The 25603-nt window shown below is 39.7% G+C and overlaps 2 protein-coding genes across 3 annotated transcripts; one reads left to right on the forward strand and one right to left on the reverse strand.

Moving 5' to 3' along the window:
- The first annotated feature begins 2789 nt into the window (after window positions 1–2789).
- ggt1b (gamma-glutamyltransferase 1b) lies at window positions 2790–12278 on the forward strand. Its single transcript, XM_023406472.2, has 13 exons — window positions 2790–2943; window positions 4434–4638; window positions 4889–5019; window positions 5121–5210; window positions 5460–5652; window positions 5740–5900; window positions 6425–6574; window positions 8522–8658; window positions 9210–9397; window positions 9498–9625; window positions 10221–10333; window positions 10458–10571; window positions 11569–12278. The coding sequence occupies exons 2-13, from the start codon at window positions 4472–4474 to the stop codon at window positions 11713–11715; spliced, it is 1719 nt and encodes a 572-aa protein (XP_023262240.1). The 5' UTR covers window positions 2790–2943; window positions 4434–4471; the 3' UTR covers window positions 11716–12278.
- Window positions 12279–16245: 3967 nt separating this feature from the next.
- ggt5b (gamma-glutamyltransferase 5b) lies at window positions 16246–25348 on the reverse strand. 2 transcript variants are annotated; one of them, XM_087174064.1, is made up of 12 exons: window positions 25184–25348; window positions 21753–21880; window positions 21557–21652; window positions 21131–21326; window positions 20245–20411; window positions 19953–20099; window positions 19652–19782; window positions 19070–19254; window positions 18862–18953; window positions 18635–18744; window positions 18440–18550; window positions 16246–18194 (listed from the first exon to the last, which is right to left on the reverse strand). In XM_087174064.1, exons 2-12 carry the CDS (start codon window positions 21874–21876, stop codon window positions 18048–18050), a joined length of 1506 nt encoding a protein of 501 aa, XP_087030190.1. In that variant the 5' UTR covers window positions 21877–21880; window positions 25184–25348; the 3' UTR covers window positions 16246–18047. The 2 variants fall into 2 exon arrangements, with proteins under 2 accessions (XP_087030190.1, XP_023262219.1); XM_023406451.2 differs by lacking the exon at window positions 25184–25348 and adding an exon at window positions 23634–24142.
- Window positions 25349–25603: the final 255 nt, after the last annotated feature.

Raw genomic sequence — 25603 nt, forward strand, 5'->3', positions numbered from 1 at the left:
TACATCACCAGACAGACACAACCCCCACTGTGATTGGGTTTAATAGGTAACATCACCTCCCAGACTAAATGGAAACAGTAGTGAGCTCTGTGCTGGAGAATAGAGAATTTGAGTAGTCCTTCAGCACCTGGTGCATCCACATCAAGCTTGTAAAGTCTAATGTCTCTCACTGGCTTTGTCTATTTGGATCCAGGGATTTAATTGCCCACCTCATTCTCTGGGTCGATGGTCTCCTGGATTGTCTAGATTCTTGCCCTTTCTTTATTTTGGATTTAAGCAGGATTTTGTGTTTTAGGGGGGAAAAAACCAGCAGGCTCCTCACCACAAGGTTTGTACCAATTTACATTGCCTCATTTTAAGATTTATGGGCAGAGTTTTGTTGCATATGGTTCTGCATTATGACAGCATTATCATAGCTGAAAAAAAAACCACATCCAGCCAGAAATGATTGTCAGACAGCTGCTCAAGACCTGGGCTTAAAAGTGATGTGAGTGATGATCACTAAGCTACGATCGCTGACTATAGATTTGAGAAGTTGAAAGAAATTCTCAGTGAGCTGCCGCTGCGTAATGTACACCTAACATCTTATTTTGTCTCCTCAGAGATCCAGCGACCTCTTGGATGTTTTTGGTGCAGCATGTTGTCAGTGTTGGCAGCCGCCAGCGCGTTGTACAGGAGCAGATGTAACAACACGGAGGAGAAGGAACGTTCCATGATCTTTAGTTTTAATCCTTGGCTGCTTATTCTTCCTCTGATCTGCTTGTGACACCGGTGTCAGGTGCCAGATTTATGAGCTAACTGCCAGTTAATTCAAGGTGAATCATGGGCGCACTGGGAGAGTAACTGTTACCCTTCATGCTGGTGGTTTGGGGGGTGAGGTGGTCCTCCTCTGCACAGTGTCAGGCCTGAAGCCAGACTCATTCTCTCATGTGTCCAGCATGGGAAGTGATTTATAAACCAGCGTTTCCTGCTGTTTGTTGTCGCACCACTACGGCACAGATGGGTGTGACATTTACTATCAGGCTTTGTCATGTATTCTTTATATACCCGAAGTAACTGGGTTCACAGGAGAAGACAAAAAGGAGGAAGAATGAGACGAAGATGACAACACAAAAGCTGCTTTGTGAGTGGTACTTTTCTGCATTATGCACAAGAAATAAAGAACAAAAAAAAAAAAGAATATGTTTTGTTCTGCGCCCTCTGAATAAAGGAAGAAATAGAGCATCGAACTAGATGCCCAACATGTTTATTATATAATTACCTCAGCAAACATGGTCCAATATACATTATTATCTGCATATAGGCACTGTAATCTGTATTAAAATCTTTTTTTCATGGAATTATTAAACCAACCTTCTGTCAGTGTCAGTCGTTCCTGAGTCATTGAAATCCTCAAAAACAAACAAGAGCCATCAACTTTTCATTTAGATGAAACAATACTCTGTGATAGTTCAGCTGCCCACATGAGTGCACTTATGTTCCTACATGCCATACCGCTCCATACGTCTCTGTTTGCAATGGAGCTTTGTCACTAACTATGGATATTTAGTAGAGCTAAAGGGCTGCAGCTGCGAAAACACAAACATTAACTGTTAGTGTTTTCACAGCTGGAATTGTCCAATTCAGGGACCAAATGAACGAAAGAGAGACTGCATTTCTGGTGACTCCTCGGATGGTGCTATCACTGTCAGTTCTAAGTGTTGCCAGGACTTTTTGGCTTTTCAAAGCTCAAATTGCACAATGATACACATTTAATGTCTGATTCTGGAAGTGGAAAGGTTTTTCTCCAGTACAATATGAATGAATCTGAATATGCTCCATTAAAAAAAAAAAAAAAAGAAGCTCTGCTCACCTGAATAACCTGTAACCTAGACATAACTATTTGATAGGGAAACAATTTCAAGGCTGCCTGTCGGGGCTTCTTCTCTGATTGCATATGCACCACTCCTCCTCGAGCACCTTCAGGCCATCTGGAGCTTGAACAAATTAGATTTTTGAGCACTTTGTTCCCCCCCCCCCCGCATTTTCTCTGTGAACCTTTTTATTGGTGGAGCTTCTCGGGGGCGGGCTGCAGTCTGGAAGCATTAGAGGGTCAATTCCAAAGGGACTTTAATCAGTGGGAGAAGGGTTTCTATTACCTGCAATAATTGGCCCGGAGATCCCATGTCAGAGTTGAGAAAGTCATCTGTCCTGTCCCCGCTGCCCTCCACCTATTGGCCTAGCTGCTTATTTAACTGACCCTACTCATCCAGCTCTGCACCCCTTCACACACTGTCCCCCCGCAGTTTGTTCTTCTTTCCTCCCCTCATGGCAGATGTGATCTTCTCCCTGCAGCCCTGAAAGCCTTCAATTTCCTGGTGAGGAGGCACTTTATTTAAAACTTAAGCTATCAAAAGGTTTTGTGAGCAGTCATGCAGAAAAAAAACAATATTTATACTAGGGCTGCGTTGCATTAGACCTGTGAAACAGGGCCCGACATTATCATTTTGTGTTGACTACCTAGAGTCATATGTCATCTATTTGAATGAACCACCAGAAAAGTGTAGCTACTGATAGTTAATCTTTGTCATAGATAGGTTTAAATATCACTGCAGATAAAGAACCATTCATCCAGTGGATTGTTGTTTCCTCTCAGTTTCAAGGTCATGCAATTGCTCCATGGTAGCATTAGAAAGTTATGTGAAGATTGACTACAGATGACTAATTATTTGAGTGATAACTCGAATGTCAGTCTCTAGTGGTTTCTTCTGTCTTTGTTTGCATTTTTTCTCCCCCATCGGGAGCACAGATTAGGTATTTTATGGTGGGGTGGGTTAAAGTTTAATGACTTTGTGATAGTTACACATTGAGAAGTACAGAAAGTCTATTACCTATCAGCTGCTGCAGATCGTGGCAAACGCACACAGTGAACAGCCTGTCGCTGAGGCCCCGAGAGAAACCAAGGTAAGATAGAAAATTGTTTTCCATGTTTGGAAAGATTAATCTCGATTGTTAAGGTGGTACAATGTCTGAGGAAAATGTCACAGAAATTTGGATTCAAAATTTTCCATGTTGTTTTACCTTGAAAATGTTTGTTTTAACTTTAAATTGCTGGAGTCACTTTGTACTTAGCAGGTGATAAATTTGTATAAATGGCTGTAATGTGCAACAGAAGCTGGTGTGCTGTACAACTGAGTCGATTCACTTGCCTGTTACATAATCTGGTCTCATTCCTCTGACAGACCAAAGAATCTGCATGACAGTAGGCTTTAGGGTTTGGAGGTATTATTAAGCTAAAATACTCCAGGCTTTCTCAGTTTGATCTTATTGGATGCGGAAAGCAGAGCCAACGCTAACTGCCTCACAGTCAGATCATGTCACATGTACAAAACTGATCTGCAGTATAATGTATGATTCAGAAAACTTTACTTTGTTAGAACAATAATTTAGAGGCTTGTTGGCTAGCCAAGACCTCAGTACAGTAAAATAAATCATGTTATTTGTGTAGGCTACATTATTTTAAATGTAAATTTCAAAACAGCTCAGTAGGTTTGGTTTACAGTTAACTACTGCATCTAATTTTTGCATGACAGAGCACTATATATATATATATATATATTTATATATATATATATATAATCTCTCTATTAAATCTGTCATTATTTGTTCAGTCTGGCTGGACTTTAGTGTTAGAAAATATTGAACAATGTAAATTGCGTTATGATAAGCAGTGTGTATGTCAGCATAGGTGAAGTGCACTTATTTTCAACCTGGGAGAAAAACAATTTATAGAGGGACTATAATACACACACACACACTCAGCTGTACTTACCATGGATGCAGTCTTGTGGATCACGGGTGCATCACTTGGAAATATTGTGCTGTTGGTGTGTGAGATTTTCTCCAAATTGACTCCAGGGATCTTCATCTGTGGTGCGTTGCCTACAACAGACCAAATAGACCATTATACATTATAAACTCTATTGGACACAGTGCAATCTATGTATTGGATTTTTTCAGTAATTATACCATCTGTTTTAGTCCAGAGGTTTTCAAACTGTCAGGAGGAGGTCACAGGACACACAGATGCAGCTTCCTGGTAACAAGCTGATGTTCAGCTTCAGAGAAAAAATCTCTCTGGTGTAATATTCTTAACTGCTTAGACCAGACGAGGAAAATGATATTCCACAGAGTAATACCTGTCCCCATTTTTGTGACAGTTAAACTTAAACATGAAACTACATTTTTTTCTGACATAAGGAATAAAGTGGAGCTTTGTGTTCTTTTTCCAGGTCATATCAAGTTCCTTCAACAGAAATGTGTAACTCTGCAGTCTAGATGATTTTCTGAACTTTAATTGGCTGGTTAGATATAATATGTATAACCTTTTTTACATATATTTTCATACATTTTAAGATATGAATGATGTGCATGTTTTTTTTTTCTCTTAACAGGCACTGAATAATTTATTAATTGTTCCTGAGCTATAAAAATGGTCAAGAAGACAATAATTGTGGCACTGGCGATACTGCTGTTGGCGTCAGTTGCCACTTTTGTGGGTGTTTTCTTCGGTGTGGGGAGGAGGAAGCACCCAAGTGAACAAGTGTACTTGAAGGCAGCTGTGGCAGCAGATGCTGGGCCGTGTTCAGAGGTCGGCAGGTGAGAGCTCGCTTCCACAACGGAAAAAACGTATACGTGCATGCAAACATACTAAAGCACAGATGCTTCAACATTGCTTGCATATGCAGAAATGCCCACGCACATACTCATAACATTTTTTATTATGAATTCATTTACTGTACGCCTCGCCTGAACAAGGTGTTAAGATCTTAAATGGAAAACCTGATCCTCCACCCCTTCCCTCCCCGTGTGTGTGTGTGTGTGTGTTTTATGATTCATTTTGCCACAGAGACATACTGATGAAAGGCGGATCTGCAGTGGATGCCACTATAGCTGCATTACTGTGTGTTGGCCTCATGAACGCTCACAGCATGGGCATTGGAGGAGGACTTTTCTTCACCATCTACAACGCAACAACTGGTACACCCTCTGTTGTTTACTTTCCCACTGACACAACAAACCCATGTAACCCAGATAATCTGGATCCATAATGTATTCCCTAACTTGTGACCTATGCACAGGTAAAGTTGAGACCATTGATGCCAGGGAAACTGCTCCACGCAATGCAACAGAGAACATGTTTGGGAACAGCACAGATTTATCCCAGAAAGGTAATGTTTAACTTTTGCTATCAGAAATGATGGAGGAGAAATGGAAGGGAAGCTGTTATCATGAACTACGATGACCTTGTGATAGTGACAAAGAAAAGAAAGATTAGTGTTAGAGTGTATATACTCAAAGAAACTCAAGTTGGAATACAGTTTTTGAACAGAAATTGTAACAGTGTGCTGAAATAGTGTCCAAATAACTTATGAAGAAATGATATCAGGCTCTGTTTCCTTTGTTTCTGTGGTTGGTAGGAGGTTTGTCTGTTGCTGTACCGGGGGAGATTCGAGGTTACGAGATGGCACACAGGCGACATGGTAAACTGCCTTGGAAAGATTTGTTCCAGCCAAGCATTCATCTTGCGGAAAAAGGTTTTCCTTTGGGCAGGGCACTTGCCACTGCTGTGTCCAGGCAGAAGAAAACCATCATCAAGGACAAAGCTCTATGGTGAGAGGCGTCGACGGAACCAAAGTATTTATTGGTTTAAAACATTGTTCATCACTGTCTTCAAATGATCCTTTTCTTCTATTTCAGTGAAGTGTTTTGTGGGAAAAATGGTGACGTCCTAAAAGAAAATGAGACCATTACATTTACCAAGCTTGCAGAAACCTATAAGAAAATAGCTGAAGAGGGTCCGGATGCTTTCTATGACGGACCACTGGCTCAGAACCTTGTGACAGATATTCAGGCAGCAGGTAGTGTTTTTCTTTCTTTTTTATTGCTTAAGAAACCTTGCATATTTTGTTCAAATAGACAGTCTTCATATTACCTGATCCTACTTTTATTCAAAGTAGGAAAACGGATGAGAGTAGATTATATAACCAAATATTATGACAACATATATTATTTATAGAAAAGCTGCTGAATTGAATTGAATCCTACTATAAATAGTAGCAATAGCAGGTTTCAGTTTTTGTGATCTGTGGTGAAAAAGTTCCCAAAGTGAGTCATGTCTTTAATCTTTACTTTATAATCAAAACAGCTATTTGTGCAGATTAGATCGTGTTTCTGTTCCCACGAAGCAAAACGACATAATCGTAATCATCACTATTGCGAGTGCCATTATCACTAAAAGTCATTTGCTGAAAGGACTTCTGGATATGTAATAAAATACATAACACACACCTCCTTCTGCACATCTAATTTCCATGGTGTGGAGGATTTGTATTTCCAGTTCTGTCCAAGTGTACATTCACAGTGTTTGTCAATCCGTGTTTAGGCGGTATCATCACAATGGAGGATCTGAAGGATTATAAGCCTCTCTTGGATGAGAATCCTTTAAGGGTGACTGTGGGGGAGTACATCATGGCTGTTCCCAATGCCCCCGCTAGCGGCCCTGTGCTCTCACTGATATTAAACATCTTGAATGGTAAGCCTGCATGCTGAGTCCAAAAAAAACAACAAAAAAAACACCCCGAGTGGGAGAGAATGTGCTTCTTTAATGTGAGCTGCCTTCACTTTGCCAGTCACCCTCACAGAGAGGACTCCTCTGTGAGCAGCAGGTAAATCTACTCTTAAAATACAAAGCTTTGTCGACATTGAGTTACCTAAGCATACCTTACGCAATATTGTGAAACACTAGATTAATCCATTATGACTGCAGCAGATATAATTCAGGTTGTAAACAAAAACGTTACCAAACAAACCAACAGCACTGCTCGTTGTTCTGTTACGTAAAATGACGTTGACCTACATAGCGGATGTTTACATTTGCTGATAAGTGACTTCTTGCGGTCTGACATCCTTGTATCCGAGATATTTTACGGTCATGGTCATGAGAGGATGAACCGTAATGACTCCTGCCTTTTGTGTAGCATCACCAGCATGTCAAAAACTTTAAATTGTCCAGCAAAAACAAACAAAAAAACTAACTCCACTACCTATAGATCGCCAGTAGTTTGGTGATACTGACAGGCTGAAATTTGTTTTTCAGAGTGAAATGTCTCAGTGACTATTGGACAGATTACCTTGATATTTGGCACATTCATTTATTCACCACAGGATGAATAATAATTTTAGTAATCACTTTGGCGATCCCTGGAGTTTTCATGTTGTGGTGTTGTGAGATCAAATTTTTTAATTTGTCCAATACTTTGCTTCATAAACAAATATCCAAAACGACATTACCATCAGCCTCACCTGCACTTTGTGTTTAATGCTAATGAGAAATTATTACGATGCTAACATGCTAAACTAAGATGGTGGACATGGTAAGCACTACCTGCTAAACAGCATGTTAGCATTGTCACTGTGAGCTTGTTAGCATGCTGATGTTAGCGTTTAGCTCAGAGCAGTATGGTCTCATCAAGCCGCCGGTTCGGCTTTGGACTCCACTGACCGTGATTTTTCCCCAACTGAAGCGCAACATGACGCGATGCCACAGACATGAGGGAGCACAAAAAGCTAATTTGAATAATTCTTGCGACAGTGATAGACACTGATAATGACCTAGTTTAGATAGTGTGACTTGTTTGATTGTTGATGCTGACACAAACCCATGGTGCCTCAAACTGAGTTATTCGAATATTATCAAATTTCAGACCTATTCTGCAGGCCTGACACAAGGTTTCTTGTTTGACTGAAGTAATTACAAAAATAATTGCCGTCTGTGTCATCACAGCTGTGAGGCTCAAGTCTGATTAACCAAGTTCATGAACATGTTATTGCTCAAATCATTGCTACCTTGGTCTATCATCATTTTCATCATTCATACAGTATCATTTCTGTGTACACCCTTATCTGTCTGATTTAACTTGCTCCTGTGTTGACTGCAGGAAATCCAAGCTGTCTTTACTCTTCAGTAACTTTTCAGTACAGTGACAGTTTCTGCCACTGAGGATTAGATGAGAAACTTCCTTCTAAAGTAATTAATCTCCCTGAACTTTCCCATCCCTCTGACTGACCACCCACTCACAGTGGCCCCCTGCCCTCACATACTAACGCTAATCTCAAACATTTACCCCTAATTGGATACAGTTGAGTGGTGGAGGCTTCACTCACACATTTCAGTGACTGCCCATAAACTTTCATCCTGATAATTTACCGTGACTCCTGTCTCTGTCCGACAGCTGAAACCCATCAAACCAAAAACTCTCTGGTTCCCTGAGCCTTTCCTCTGGTTTCCCTCTGTGGCTGTCAGCTCAGGCTAATACCCGCGGTCGGGTCACAGCAGCTTTTAGACTAAATAAAAACACAGGAACAGGCCGGGTCAAGTCCATTTTAGCTGTCTCCTTCCCTACCTGAACAGCCGTCTGAATGAAGACAGATGAATGAGGCTGCGGTTTAAAATTACTGATGACTGTTGTGTTTTCTACAGGGTACAACTTCACCTCAGATAGTATGGCAAGCACAGAGAAAAAGATCCTAACCTACCATCGCATCGTGGAGGCCTTTCGTTTTGCTTATGCAAAGAGGACCTTACTTGGAGATCCGAGGTTTCTCAACATCACAGATGTAAGGTCATGGCTTAAAACTCATTTAACAATTAAATGGATGGTTTTAGTTTCTGGGAAATGATGCAGTAACCTTGAACATGTTTTTAAAGGGAATGGCAGTGGCAGACATTCTCAAATTTACAACACAAATCTTCACATATATAGTGGCTTTGAATTGTTTAAATTTAAACAGATCACCTTTGTACTGCCAGATTGTGTGAAATTGTGTGAAGTAGCGCACTATATAGCCTGGTTTGCAACCCAAGTCCACTGTAATCTAACCTTAACCAAAATTAAGGAGTTAAGGATCTTTGGATCTTAAGGATCTTTGCCCAACCCGAATCAAGTGCTGCCTAAATATAACCGCAAAAATGCTTTTATTTGGCGAGACAAATGAAACACTCTCCAAATGCAGGTTATTTGCTGTTGCAAATTAGTAGTATATAAATGTTATTTCTAGGAGACCAATTTGGCGTATATTCAGCTGCTGTATAGAGTACAATATGTATATAGAAGCAATTTGTCTTTAGAGAAATCAATCATGTTTATGTCCCACTTTCTCGCTCAAAGCTCATCCACAATATGACTTCGAGTTTCTATGCCGATGAGCTCCGTGGAAAGATTACAGATGAAACCACACATCACATGAACTACTATGAGCCTGAGTTTTACCTGCCTGAAAACCACGGGACCGCACATATCTCTGTAGTAGCAGAGGACGGAAGCGCTGTGGCAGCCACCAGCACCATCAACCAATAGTATGACCTCCTAACTGGCAATGATGAATATCATTATAAATATTAGCTAGTCTGTATCTCTAATCCCCCTGATGTCTTCATGGTTATTGTCTTCCTGCAGTTTGGGCTCCAAAGTCATGTCAAGATCAACTGGGATAATTCTCAACAATGAGATGGACGACTTCAGCTCCCCGCTCATCACAAACGGCTTTGGAGTGCCTCCTTCACCGAACAACTTCATCAGGCCAGGTTAGATTAAGACCAACACACTCATAAACACACACACACACACACACACACACACACACGGATCCTCAAAACACTAAAACAGTCATAAAGATTGGTTTTTCAGCAGCAGGCTGATTAAATGTCACACAGAGGTCAGAATGTAAGTCGATATGTTTTAAGCTTTTAAATACTGTTTTGTGTGAAGCGGCTTAAAATACAATTGATCCAATGTATTCACAACCTTTGGAAGTTTTACTTTTCACAGCATTGAACAAAAGTAGATTTACAGTAATGTGGATCGTTTGACACTGATAAACAGCAAAGTGGTCAGTGACAACAGATCTGTACAAAGGGATCTAAATTAATTCAATTAAAATAAATATAAAATACTCCACACAAAAAGTCACATTAAAAGGAGCCATTTGTAAGTTTTGCCTTTGCTAGCATTAATGTTAGCGCTGCCATTGACAGCTGTTTACTTACCAGTGTAGAAGAAAATTTGTGAGTTTAGCATCAAACTTCATGGGTGAGTACTTTTTATAGATGCTGCAAAAGATATACGCTTGTTAATTTGACATTGTTTCAACCTTACCTAACCATCAACTTCTATTAAAAGGGAAGAGGCCGATGTCATCTATGTGTCCAACCATCCTCTTTGATAAAGAGAACAAAGTTAAGATGGTGGTCGGAGGCTCAGGAGGGACGAAAATCACTACTTCTATCGCTCAGGTAAGAGACAAGCCACAGTCAGAAGCTGGTCCAGCTGCTGTAGTATAAATCAATGTACTGTACTACTGTTTAGTATAGTGACAGTGACATTCACTTCTTGGCTCAAATGTTCTCTGTTATGTAGGTGATCCTGAATGCACTCTTCTTCAACTATGATCTGACTAAAGCCGTGTCAGATCCAAGGCTCCACAACCAGCTGAGTCCCAACACCACCGTAGCCGAGCCTGACTTTGACAAAGTGAGTGTCACAAACAGCAAATAATACAGATATATATATATGACTAATAGCAAGGCAGAGTGGCGCGTAGGGAGACAATCCTTCAACCAAAAACCCAGCAAACACAGAACCTCTACATCTGAGTCAAGACCGACACCAGGGACAGTGTTCATTATATTTACCTTCAGGGATGTGTATTATGTAACGAGGAGAAAACTATTTCAGATCTGGTATGGTAATGGTCTAATTTGTGGTCTGGCTAAAAATAAGCATATGTTATTATGTATGGTTGCCTCTGATCACAAAGTAAAGGCAATTACTGACTCATTCATTTTATGATGTCGGCTATTAGAAGAGTTTTATCTCAGTTTGCACATCCTAATACAATTCGCAAACATCAGCTTTTCTAATCAGCTCCCATTGTTGCTCGGGCGAAGATAAAAAAAAAAAAAAGTGCTGTACAGATTTAACTCCTCACGCTCCTCCTGTGCAGTAGATAGCTGCGGTCCTGACGACCTCGTTGAAGCCAACAAATGCAAACACAGAGTGTGGTGCACACATCTGATTCTAATGCAGCATAACGACTTAAATTACAGCCTCTAACGCACTTTAGTCTGACTTTAAAGGATAATACCTTCCAATTAGAAATTCATGTTTTACCTGTGTGCCAGGGCAATTCAGTCTGCACATTTAAATATGCATTGCTATGCAAGTTGAAGACGAGAGAACTAAACCCTGTTTTCACTTGGATGTGGAATAATTACCTGACCACAAAACAATAAATATGATCTTGTTTCCACCAAACTGAATTCTTGTTTGCAATGCTACAATATAAACCACTCAATTTAGCATCTTATGACTTCATGATATCCCATTGATTGTGCGTCGAGCAGCACATCACAAGTTCAGTGTTTTCTTAAGCTTATTAAGAATGGTTTTCACTTGATTGACTATTTTGTCATTTTTACATACAGAGGATGCCACATCTGTTCAGTTTCATATATGCTCCTGTTTACAGAACATCCTGGACGGTTTGGCGTTAAAGAACCACGAGACGGAGTTGCTCAAATCAACAGGAGCCGTGGTGCAGGCGGTGGTTCGTCATGATGACGGACTCCACGCTCAGTCAGATCCTCGCAAGTGGGCGTACGCTGCAGGGTACTGAGGTCATAAACACACCTCTGATTATGCAGAGAGACTGTAGCTGTGTGAACCTTGACTCCAGTGGTAGCTCAGAGATTAGAGACTTAGTAAAGAACCAGGAACCATCGTCAGCTGTCTCGGGCACCAACTGTTCTCTCATTAAGTTAGAATAATGTTCACGTACTTCATAACGTGCAACTGAGATAAGAGAAAATGGACCGATTGCTTGTTATTGACCTTGACAACAAAGTGCCTCAGTCTGAAATTGTTTCGGAATATCAACTCGTGTGTCTGCTGTATTTCTGTGTCACCACATCTTTTTTATGTAATTAAGACATGCACAAGACATAGGGAATTATTTTGAAGTATAGCTTTGTTGCCATTCAAGTTTTTTCTAAGTTGAAAGTGAAATAAGAAAACAGAGCTACCTGTTAATGTTGAAATCATTACTCACTGCAGAAACAGTTTACACTGTGTTTATGATTTTTATCTATTTATGAAGCACTTTTGTAAATCATCAGCTGCGTAAAGCTGTTTCCTATTATTGCTGACCATTAAAAATAAAATATGTGACGTCTACAGTAATCACTAACAACTGAACTCTTAGTAAAGGAAACATCAACAGGAAAAAAAAAATCAACCAAAACTAACAGGGAACTTAAATAGCAATTTTCAGTCAATTAAAACTTTAACATATTTCACTGGGACTGTTCATGTGAGGTGACAGCAAACAGAGCTGTTGTTAAAATGAAGGACTACTGTACAACTCCTCAGGGACAAACAGTCCTTTAGCACATACATAATGACTTACAGTAATTTCCCACAACCCAGAGTGCAATGGCCTGTAATGACCTCTTAACAACATTACAGCTGTCACTGCTCACTGTCACCACTGGGATTCAGGACTCCTCTTTTCTCTGCTGGGATCTAAATGTGTTACATAACTACTGAAATGTATAAATGTGTCAAATTACAATGCCTTTACTAGCTTTTTGAAACAACTGACTGGTTCACATGTGATAAAAACCATATATTTATTTTTAATTAAATGAAGGACTTTACCAGTGTGATCGGATTATTTATCTGGTAAATTTCAGCATTAATGTTTTTAATGCTTTTATCAAATTGGTACGATAGATGTTGTAAATGCTTGTTTTCTATTATTCATGACTTTCCTTAGCTGGTCTGTTTTGATTGACAGCCGTGGGGTCCTCACATAACCACAGAGTACCCACGCTAATGGTTAACTAGAGTCTAGAGTCATGCTGTTAGCTCACCAAAGGCCATGTGGTCACAAGTCATTAGGACCTGTACAAACTTTTGTGCAATCCATCTAGTGGACGTGGAGGTATTTCACAGAGTAAGTAAAGATTCTGAGCTGCTGGTGGAACAAAATGAAAAGTGAGGTGATCAACACAGTGATACAGTGAATCTCTGTACAACATTTAACAGAACATTTAATAGACTCTACCTAAAGCCACACCACTAGCATGACTATAATGGTACTGCGGAGAAAAACAGATATGGGAAATAAACATGGATAGAAAATTTGCCTCTGCTTTTGTTGCATTTCTGACAGAGCAAAACAATGAATGGTGCATAGTGTTTGTTCAGGCAGAGCACTGAAGTCAGGCTCATTTGGCATCAGCTGTTTCATTCATGAAGCATGTGCTAGCTTGTGTTGCTACCAGCTGACTAGTAATGTCAACTCATATTCAGGTGTACAGTGTAGCTATCATAACCTGATATGTCTCACTCTGCCAAAGTTTGCAGAGTGAGACAGGTCCGAGGTTGTTGTTATGTCGTGTTAACCAAAACTTTGTGTCCATGTGTTTGTCAATGGAGGAGAGGTTCCCACTGCAGAATCGTTTTCTTTCTGTGAATCATTGAGATTCAGGGTCAGTTCAGAAGGTCACTTCCTTCACGTATTGCAATTGTCTATATGACTAATTTTACCTTATTTTCTGATTCCAGATTTAATCTTGATTCACGCGATATGTTTGCCAACTTCACTTATAGTTGTGGATTAACTTTACTGGACAAATATGAGATTCATGGATGTTCTGTGTGACAGGGAGGTTTGGCAAAAGTCGTTTCATTTAATATTTGTTTTGGTTTGTTATGGTTTGTTTGCCATACATTGTTTGCTGCCTAGTATACCTTTAAGTCCCTGTTGGTGTATTTTCAGGGCCTGTACTGACTCTGATTGTTGCTACTCAGCTATGAGTCTCTTCCTTGCCACTAGATTATCAGCATACCAGACTTTTAAACTTTGATACAATACTAGTTTAAAAATTATACTGGTTACCGCTTCGGAGACCTTGTCCAAAAGAAAAACTCCTGAGCAAATAAAATAGGATCTTTTTTCCCCTTTGTTTTTAACCTGCACAAAGTGCTGGTACAGAAAAACTCACTGAACAATCTGGTTTTGCTGCAAGCCAAACTTCAGACAGACTGAACTGAACTGAGGTCTTGAATAAGCACTTAGATCATTTTTATTTACTTTTGACAACCTTACTTGCCCCTTTTTTCCTCACTGGACAACTTTTCTCCTCCCAGCTGCGTTTGGGGATGTCTGACAGAAACTGACAGTATCACGTTTCGTGCGTTGTTTGTGAGGCCGGTAAAACACACATGGCCAACTACACTCACAGGGGTAGCAGTTAAAATCCCGGGATTAATTTGTATCCGTGACACCGCTGGTGCGTGTGCTTACAGGGAGAAAGCAACAGGTAACAGCAACAATTTACAACTGCAAACAACTTGTAACACCAACATGTGGTCCATCAGAGCCCGCTGATTTTCCCAGCCGGAGGACGGGGACAGAAACCCACAAACCCCTCCTCTCAAAACACTAGTCCAACCTACAAGACTCAAGCCAAGAGCACATTTTTATTCAAAACAGCTGAGCAATGCAGATAAATATTAGCCAGTAGCAGCACGTGTGCCAGTCAGTTAACTAGCTAGCAGGATAACCTGGTCAGCTAATGCTAATGTTACGTATTCAGTAGTCAAACACTGACTTGAGCCGACGAGACAACAGGAATGTTCAAAGTTAATTAAACATACGACCCACCATTGTCCCTGGCCAAGGTCCTGTTGTTGAGGTGTGTCCTGTGGGTGTGTCCCGAAGGAACGAGAGAGCAATTCCTCCTCTGACGTCATTCGTTGAGCGCGTACAAGGTTGCCAGTTTCACTCTCATTACCCAAGTAAATTTTACTTTTTTGTGTCAGGTTGTGCAGTCAATACAGTAGTTTTGTTAATATTACTTAGTGTGAATGACAAAATTTACATAAGGAAATGAAGATGCATAATTACAAACAAACACCAAGTACCAGATTAAATAGAAGGTGACATTTTAAAGTAAAAGCACTTAAATAATAATTCATTTTAGAATATAAACAATTGATCATGGTAATAATTAAACGGGCGAAAAATCTTTTTTTTTAGCTTGTAAAGACTGAAAAAAAAAATAAAGAAAGAAACGTGGATAAGGAGGGGAGATGACATGAAGCAAAGGTCCACAGTCCACAGATTCAAACTAGGCAGCTATATATAGGGAACTAAGGCGCATACTTATTAACATATTACAGAGTTAGTTCCCTAGTCGACAAGGATGCCTGCAGAAGTAAAACATCTTCAGTTGTGTTACCTTGCGTGGTTACAATCATTTTTAAGGGGATGGAGAAAAATGAGTGGTCACACTGGAATTTTCCTTTAAGGCCCAATTAAGCATGTTCTCCCTTCCACATACTGTAGTTATAATGAACTTCAGAGTTATGCAACTCAGACAGGCCAATTTACTCACCCTCTAGGCATGAAAAAACTCTCCAGCCTCTGTGTGTATCAAAGTCTACGTACTTTTAATTCCTCCCACTGCCGCGGATGGTGGTATGATGGTTTCAAATAATAATGCACACATACAAAATGCATGTATAAAAACATCAAGTAATTACTGTTGAGATAATTTGCTTCATCAAGCGACATTGTGCCTGAAAGTGTGCTAACACCGGAAGTTAAAAGAGTCATCACAGGATTACTTAACAGCTTCTGCTTTGACTGAAAGACTATTGCTGGAGAGACGTTTTTCTGTATCCTTTAAAATGATGCTGACTTTAAATAGCTGTTACTTATACAAAGGGGGTAATATCATGACACTGAAGCTATGAATCCACAGCTTATCCACATTAACCCATTTGTCGTACAACAAAGACAGTGGCGCTTCAGACAGACTCAAATTTGCATGTTCTCATAACTCACATCTAGTGGCTCGAAGGAAAACGGAGCAGAATCCACTTAAGAAATCATTACTAATTCATAAGTCTCTCCACTGAGATGTATCTCATTACTGTGTCTTTTGTTTCAGTGCTGCACTGAAATAAGGCAAACAGGAGAATATGAAGTAGATTAGTGTTGATCATACTATGCCAACAACAAGGGATAAACATTTAAAGAGCTGCAGTTTTCAGTGGAAAGTGTATTGTAGGTGTTTCGGTTGAACTGACGCATGTTCATGTATTTTTGGTGAAGATGAGAGATAGGCTTTGTTGTGACGTAATGGTTTTATTGTGACAACACATATTCACGGTTAACAATAGTAAAAAAAAAAGTGAAATTATTACAAAACATTTTGACATATTAAAACAGAGAAAATACAAAATGACATGTTGATAGTGTAAAAAAAAATAGATTTAGGTTTTTAACATAATTTCATTGTGAATCTACTGCTTGGTTTATTTAAAATTCTATAGCATTTCCTCAACCTTTAAAAAAGATCACAATACGCTGTAGGACCTGAATAAAGCCGTTTCACATTCAGTAAAAAGGTCACAGTAAAAATTTCCAGTTTGGGCAACCGACAGTCTACAACAACCTTCAACTCATGTGTCAGTCAGAATATCACTGTGAAAGGGTTACGTGGCTCATCTACAGTAAACAGTTCCTACAGAGACTTACATAGTTCAGTCAGAAAACAAAATATCAGTATTAAACAGTGGTAGGTTTGGTTTTGTTGGACTATAGTGGATTCACTTCTATAGTTCGCTGTTGCACACACTTTGGTCAGCAGCTGGATGGCGTACTAATTGTGCCTTAGTCTGTATTATTCAAGTGGAATGACATCAGTGCGTGATGACTGGCTGGATTAAATATGTGTATAGACTGTATTGTTCCAATTTATGCATTATTTCTTTAAATCACCATCTAACAAGTTAATTGCTGTGATCTGCAAACATGCCAACAGCAACACTGTGGTTAGCCAAAGACAAATGTTACGAATTTACCCAAATTCTGACAAAAAATAATCCAAGTCAAGGTCCAGATACAAGTGTTTTCTAGACATTTCAACTGCCATGAGCATGCTCTATTTGTTAGAAACTGAGAGCAGGTAAGTGGACATTTGGTTAAGATTATTTTGTCCTTACTCAAACGATCAACTCATTATCCACAGCAGTTTAGACACTGACTTAGTGGTTCAACTTTGACCTAACAAACTTGCTGTAGTTGTGCAGGACTGATTATCACGAACATTTCTTGTGCACTCAGTAAGAATGTTTTCATCATATGCATTTTCAATTTGCACACAAAATCTAAAAAAAAAAAAAAAACACTTGAGCGGTGAAAAAGTTGGCATATGGTTAAAAGCAAAAGGTGACAGAGTTCAATAGAAACAGATCTGGCAAATAAAGAATGAACAAAGATAAATCATGAGTTGCATGAAGCAAGTGACTTAACCAAAATAGTGTTAGGTGAAAACATTAGATCTGTGTGGAGCGATGAGGAGACTAACCTTCATCAAATGAGAACAGGAAACAAACACAAATGATCTCCACCACATTCTTCTACTTTGTTTTCACCTTTTTGAGATTTGATTGAGGCTCCTTCAATTACATCATGGCACCCGACTGGAAAATTAGTGTGTTCATCTCTATGCAGCCAACTCCTAATATTCACATAACAGTAGTGCATGCAAATGTGAATTTATTCACATTTTCTCTTTCTCACCTTTTAACATTTGCTTTATCTCCAAATAATCTGGAGTCATGATTCATGATGTAGACATGATTTCCAGGATCTCTGCAATTACTTCAGTGGGTACAATGGTGTCTAACCGATAGAAATGATAGCCAAAACTATGAAAATGAGATCTGAAATATGATACACTGGAATTACCCTTTGAGATTAGTAATTTCCTGTTGCTATTAAGTTCTATCAGGGAAGAACCGAAGCTCCACATTGCTCACATTTTGTTGTCAGGGATGCGGCACATTCATCGTTCTTAAGGCTAAAAGCTCAGTCAGTCTTAAGGGCGGATTTTAGTGGGAAGGTGTTGCGTCCTCATGGTTGTCGTATGGTCAGTATCCAGATGACACTCCTGCCTTCCGTTTGTCAGATACAGCCACTATGCAGCCTTTCTCCTTCTCCACAGCATTGACTACGTTTAAGAAGTATGGCCAGTTTCCAGGTCTGTGTCCAAGAGCTTCCAGGCTATCGCTCACAGACTGAGGGCACGCACACACACACACACACACACACACACACACACACACACACGTATTAATAACACTTATCCTTTCGCACTTCAGATTTCAAAACTGATTTCAGGGAAATTAAATATGACTTTGTATTATGTCCTGATAATAAGAAAACCATCTAACAAACAAAATTATTAATTAGACAGATGTCACAGACTAGTGAATTTTAATGCTATTAATGGACAGTGAGGATGAAAATATGAATACTTCACCTTGTTAAAACGAGGCTCATAATTCACCCTGTTATTCGAATCAACAAAAATTATAGGAGCAGCAATGGCATCTTTCAGATTCATCCCCAGCCACAGGCGATTTATTATAGACTGCAAGAGGAAAAGAGAATCGTGTAAGCAAACAAATAAGAGACTAGACGACACAAGTATTAAAGCTGAGTTCAATTAAGTTACCAAGGCCACTGCTGTGGTGATCATGCTTCCTCCCGATCCACCAATAACAAGGATTCTGCCGGACTTTGACTCCAGTATTACTGGAGTCATTGAGGAGGGAGGCCGTTCACCTACGACAACAATTAGACTCCATATCAGACTGGATACAGACTAAACGTCTACCTTCAGTAATGTCTTAAATTCAATTGGCTTGGGTTGAAAGGCTATGTTTATGTCTGTGACTTTACCTGCTCTCACAGTGTCTGCTCTCTCGCAAAAGTCAGACAGCTCATTGTTGAGGATGATGCCTGTTTTTGGAGAGTAAACGCAACCTCCGAATCTACAGAGCAAAACACAACACAATAGACCAAGGGGATGAACATTATATCATAGCACAATTTCCTATAATAAGGCAGTGATGCACAAATCTTCTGTTGGAGGAGTCTTCCTGCTCACAATTGGTTTATGGTGCTGGTGGCAGACACAGCCAGTCCATCTTCATCCAGGACGGACACGTGAGTCGTCCCAACGTGATCAGAGGAAGGGCTGATATTGTAGTAGGAGTTCTTATGGGTGTGGTTTGAAGAAATCATCCCTTTTATGTGCTTAATGAAGGAGGGATCAATCAAATGATCTGCACTCTGAAAGAAGAACATCATGATGAGACTAGTCTCTGAGAATAAGTCTGGAACATAAACCCCATAAAATAGTGAATTGTTGCTTTAACACTTTTTACACTCAGGTTTTTGTCGGATTAAACAAACAAGATATAATGTTGGGTTTTAAGTCACTTTGAACTTTTACTGTATATATTTAGCAGAAAACAAAGGTGTTCTATGAATATATTACTGATATGTCGAGTACTGACAAATTTATGACTTGCCAAATATGTGAAAATGATGTGCTGTGGTGGGAAACAAACTTGATGAGAACAGTAACTGCACAAAACAGTAACGTTATAGATCATGAAACCAAAACAATAAGCTGAATGATATTAAAACGCTCCATAGGTAATATCCCAGTAGTACAGATCCCAACCTTTCCATTATTGAAGTCAGGATCATTAATGCTCCTCTTTTGTCCATTAGCAAATCTAACGGCTTCTATGTAATGATGGTACATCTGAATCTTCTGGTCACCGTGTAGGGAGTTTGGAGTCAAGGAAAACTCTGCAGAAAAAAAGGAACAACAAGGAACGGTATGTTAAAACTTTTTTTTTGCTCTATAGCGTTTTGCGTTTTCCGCGTCTTTATAACTCACAGTACAAGATTAGATGCAAGAATTTCATTCAGTTGCAACAGTAGATCAGTTCAGGGGGATCGAGAAAAAGTCAAGACACCTTTCATCAATTTGAGAATGAAGGCAAGCAGGGCGCCCCCAGCAGGCGGTGGTGCGATGTGCATTTGAATATTTCCTAGAGGAACTGTCCATGCATCCTGCTCCAGCACCTTGAAAGACTTCAGATCCTCCATAGTCAACGTCCCACCTAAAAGAAACATATAGAATATATAGAAAGCTTGTTATCTTAAATAATACTTTTTTATGTCATACAAGTCCTTTTTCTTTTTCTGTCTATTCAAGTGTTCACCCCCAGCTGGCCCCGACCGGCAGTATGTTATCATTGCACCAACCTGCAGCTTGTATGTCTTGAATTAAGTCATGTCCTATCTTGCCAGTGTAGAAGGCATCTGCCCCTTGCTTTGCAATGATTTCCATGGTTTCAGCGAGTTTAGGAAACTTCAGAATGTCTCCTGTGCTCAGGACAGTTTTGTTCTTGTTGCAGACAATTTGCAGAGAACTGGAAAAAAGTGTTGTAAAGCATGTTGTAAATATATCAAATTAGAAGACACTGAAGAGAGATACGTATGCCATGCATTTACATTTATGATTAATATTCTGAGATTCTCTGCAGCCATTTGTTTCTGCATCTGCATACACACTTTGATACACACTCCCAGGCTTTTCACACCACACCTAATCCTCGGCTGACTGCTTTTTAAACCAAGCAGTTGGAAAAATCAACATTTAACACAAACATTTCTGAAGGAAGGTGAGCGGGGTCAGTAAACCCTGCTCCCAAAATGTTCCACTAAGAACAACAGTGTGAAACTCTGTGCTGTTAGAATGTAATAGTCATTTTCTCTAATCCAAAAAGTGTTCACACGAGCACGTTGACCAGGCCGCACGATTATGCAATGTGAAATCCTGAAAGTTAAATACTCAGAATTAATTGTTAACCAGGGAGTTACATAAAAGTAGCATGGAATGAGTTAAACCAGGGATTTATAGGAGCCCTTTGCTCCAGGATTTCTGCAGTGACACATGGATGAGAAAAGGCTCCAGTCAGCATCACAGGCCCTATTACTGTAGTTTATCAGTGCCCTCACACATTTCTTATCAATGTGGCTAAAAAGCAGATATTCTTGAAATAAAATTGTTGCTAACAAAAATCTTTTCTCTTTTCTGGAAATCTTTGGAAACTTTCAGTCGCTATTCACAGTAAGAGAGAAGCTGTACCAGAGGGATGATTTTTCCACGGACGGCTTCACAATGGAGTTTTTCAGGAGACTTCCCAGAAAGGCTGGCAAAGGGATGCCTTCCCTGGCCAGTTCAATTGTTGGCTCAAACAGCTTGGCCCAGGGCAGCTTCCCATACTGCTTGTGAACTGCCTCATAGCCTCGAAGCTCTCCAGGAACTCCGATCCACTGGCTGCCTACAAGTTAAGAAAATAATGTAAATCATTGATCAGACGTTCAGGAGGACTGACTGTATGTGGGTTAGAAACAGGAGCAAAACTGATTAAATGCTGAGAATCCTGTTGAAAATTAGTCAAAATGATCCATTAGTAAAAACCTTTCACAGTCACAGTTTCAGTTACTGGGTTTGTTCTGGGGGAAGATCTGTATTATCAGCTACTGTGCACAAATGTATCACTCTGCTTACCTGTGCAAAGGCTTAATTTGGTGGGACACTCTTTTAACAAGTTAGCCTTGAATGACCGAGGGACGGTCTCTCTGAAGTTGTAGACTTTAACGTTCCCTGAGAAGAGATCAGCGATTAGAATAAATAGGCCTGATCAATAATTATCATTTGAGAAAAAAAAAAAATCAAGTCACAAAAAATGAATGAGAAGATCCACCTGCTTTATTTCTTATGGTGAATATAGACCCTCCTCCAATCCCCATGCTCTGAGGATTGACCACAGATGTGCACAGAAGAGCTGCAATGGCGCCATCTACTGCCGACCCTCCCTGCTGGAGCATGCTCCTGGAAAACAACCATTTCCACCAGATTTATGGGAAATGCGTGAACTCACTGTCAGTCATTAACCCCCCGAGTACACCCCACATATTTGCTCATCCAGAAACACACAAATACACTTTCTCTAATACTTGCCATGATATCATGGTTGGGTTCAGTGTGATGCCAAGGGGCAAGTTTAAACCATGTCCTAATGCTTGAGGCTGACTTTAGGAAAACTGCCAGAAAGTCACATGTTTTCAAAAACCTGAGTCATAGGGTAAATGGTCTTCCATTGAAATGACAACCCATTTGTTGCGATTAGGGTTATACAATGTAACTATGTTATAAAACAGAGCAAGAAACCTGACATCTAAACCTTCTCAGAAAGGAACCGTGAATGAGTCTTTTCACCAAGAAGCTGGCACGGGGTCAGATGTGTTCACTGAGCGACAAGAGAAGGCAGTCTTGGGAATGTTTTGGTTCTGTGTGGGTTAGGCTGACCAAAAACCTTGAAGCATGGGGGAGTTTAACAGAGGAGGAAAAATAACAGGAGGAAACGACCATAATTTAATCGAAAGAATCTAATTAAAGGTATCTCATGTGCAAAAACCATAATTAATGCTGGTGTCACTGGCAGATTTTGGAAGGATAACTGACGCTGAAATGTGGCAGATTGGCTCAATTCTGATAGATTCTTTCAGATATCAGCCTTTGTCCCCTTCGTCCCTACAAGTGTTTGTCGTAACATTATGTAATTATGATCATCAGTATTTTCAATGAGGTTAAATGGTGTCATCTCACATGTTTCTACCCTGACTCCTGAGTAAATAATAGAGAGAAGTTGAAGTTGAATGATTTAGCTTAAAACACTGTAAAAGACTTTTTATATTCATATGACTTTTTAATCACCATTCACCAGGTTTTCTTTAACACTTAATCTCATTGATGCTCAGTAGTAAGAATGAAGAGGATGTCGTTAAAAACATGGACATGGACATGCAGCCTGTTGCCTCCGCGTGTCTCCCTGTGAGACTTAATGGAGCTTGTATTCATTGTCTCTGCTGTGAACTGGGAAATGAACTCCTGACAAATATTGGTAGAGGACAAAAAAAAAAACGAAAAAAAAAAAAATCTGGCTGCCAATGAAAACAAAAGCCGGATAACTTTCATGCACATTGCAGTTAAAGGAAAAAAGAAGGAAAGAAAAGAAAACTATCACTTTTTTCCCTAAATTTAGAGATGCAGTGATGACTGGTTGAGTTCACATAGTGGCTCTCCAGTGAATAAATGGACATCAGAGAAAGAGCCAAGTCTGTTCACTCCTCATTAGAAAGACTGACACCAGATAGTGGGTTTTAAAACCTGGTTTTCTCCTACAATCACATCCAACAGCATAGTATAAAAACAAGTCAACAAGAGGTGAGTAGAATGAATGGCCTGTCTGCACACAGTTCTGCAGGTATTAAATCTATTCTTCATACAGAGCCGACCAAATCTCTTAAACTGCTTATCCCATCGCTCAGTTCAGCCTTTTTATCTCAGCCAGGGAGCAGCGGGTACTACAGCCTGATTGCCTACTAAGTTTTGAGCGAGTGCAGTTATTACTGAGAAGAAGCATACAAGGTGAAAATACTGGAAGTCAAACAACACACCAAAAAAACTTAATTAACTTTCAACTTACAAAAAATTTCTTGCATTTTTTTTTTTGTGTGGTTTTAGACACAACACAGATTTTTGTCGTCCCCCCCGGTCAGAGTAGAAGGAGTTTAAAACTTACCTGCCAATCTCTGAACAGATCTTGGAGTCTGCAGCCACAGCCGCGCGCCTGAAGCTGCCGCTGGGGCATCTTCTGTCCGCGATTGAGCCGATGCACAGACAGATGACAGCCACAGCGCAAATTAAACTCACTAAGATGAAGCAGGAAACCAGCCACGGCTTGTATTTAGCCATTTAACTTTTTGTTGTGGGGAGGCTGGGTTTGTAGAAACTGTTGCTGCTGCCGCTCAGTGAATGTCCACACACGCTCAATGAATATTGCCTAATCCCCAACCTGGGTTTACCCCTCCTCCCTCTCTCAACTGGCTACTGCCCTGAAGTGAAAGCAGATTTGAGCAGAGGGGGTACTAAATGCGCTCTCACCCCTTAAACATTTAAAACCGGGAAATAACCATGACGTCACCGGTATTCCCATGGTGGCGTTTTCGATTAATTTCAATGAATGCCCTCAAAGGAGTCCACAGTCATGTTTCATAGACGATGACAATGTTTAATTTCACAAATGATCATTTTCATCCTTGTGCATCATGGATTACTCACTCCTTTCCCTGCAACGCCAACAGTTTCTCCATAAAAATACCAAGCCACAATATCAGGAAACACGGCCCCTCTTCCTGCTGCAACATTATGATTGACGTGAACTCTGTGTCAGTGACATGGCGGGGCAGGAGTCTTTAAACTGACGCCTCACAGATGCTGGGATCCTCCAAACAGGGATCAAACCAGGCTGCTGCTCTATTATCATTATTCAGCACTGAATATTCTCTAATTGTGTGCATTGTTATGAATAATGTGCCATTTCTATAATCATGCGATGTAATTATGTGGTATAATGATTTATTATAGATAAGGATCATTTTAATACTACTAACACAAGTGTTGAATCAAATGATTTACTTTACAAACAAAATAAACCATGCAATATATTTTTTTCCCTCTCACTTACTTTTTATTCTGTTTCCATTGCAGGGGATTTACAATGTCTTTGTCAATAGTTTAATGTCAGGGGAAAGTATGTAAATTTCAAATGTGCAAATTCTGATTATTTAAACATAACATTTTACTAAACACAGGTTGGTTCAGTTAAAGAGCCAGTTTAAAACATTTAATGTCCCGATCTTATAATGAATAATCTTGTATTATAAAATCATAGAGATTAAATAAAAGCATGAGGGCTACAAAGACATTTTAACTTGATGGCAGCATTTTGGGTAAAAATAAAGGCTAATATGAGATAGAGAAAAGCTTTGCTTTGCTTTCATGGGTGTGGGGTATATGAAGTGTAAAAAAAGGTGCCAGGAGCAATAAAATAAAATGCACCTGTGCCTCTCGGTACAGAGTCCTGACTGTGTAGAAAAATTTAAGATCAAAATACAAATCTGAGAATTTGAGTGCATTTCCAAAAATAAGCCCAGTTTTTTTTTTTTACTGGCAGTTTGAGAATAACTACAACAAATGCATCATTGTTTAAACTAATCCTGATTATTTCACTATGTGAAATAAGCTATGTGTTTAAAAATAGAATAAAAGTGTACTCATATATATACTCACCTATCATGGTAAAATGTTCAAATGTTGTTGCTGTACAACTGATGTGTCACAGGTAAGTCATCAAATGCAAAGTTGAAAGTAAAAAAAGTCACTGGTGTTAGATGAGATAGATGGGAATGACTCGGTCTCCAGAATGTCTGCAAACAAAGTGAGATTTCTTTGTGTTCACACAAAGAACATCCGTCAATGTTCACACGTTGACAAGCCCAAATCTCCAGATTCTCTAGATGAGGACAATGCTGCCGCCAAAAATCTCAGACAATCTCCTGACTCGACTCATTTCACCTCAGCTGAAAGATAATCCAAACAGGAGAGAGACCACAAAGCTCCACCCAAATATCTGAACATAAGCCTTGCAGATAGATACAGCAGTGGGCAACAAGACTGAACATGTAGGTTGGTAGATTACTCGGCCTGCCA

The sequence above is a fragment of the Seriola lalandi genome, unplaced genomic scaffold, assembly GCF_002814215.2.
Source record: "Seriola lalandi dorsalis isolate HSWRI2012SDOR001 ecotype SW California unplaced genomic scaffold, Sedor1 jcf7180002054309, whole genome shotgun sequence".
NCBI classification, from domain to species: domain Eukaryota; kingdom Metazoa; phylum Chordata; class Actinopteri; order Carangiformes; family Carangidae; genus Seriola; species Seriola lalandi.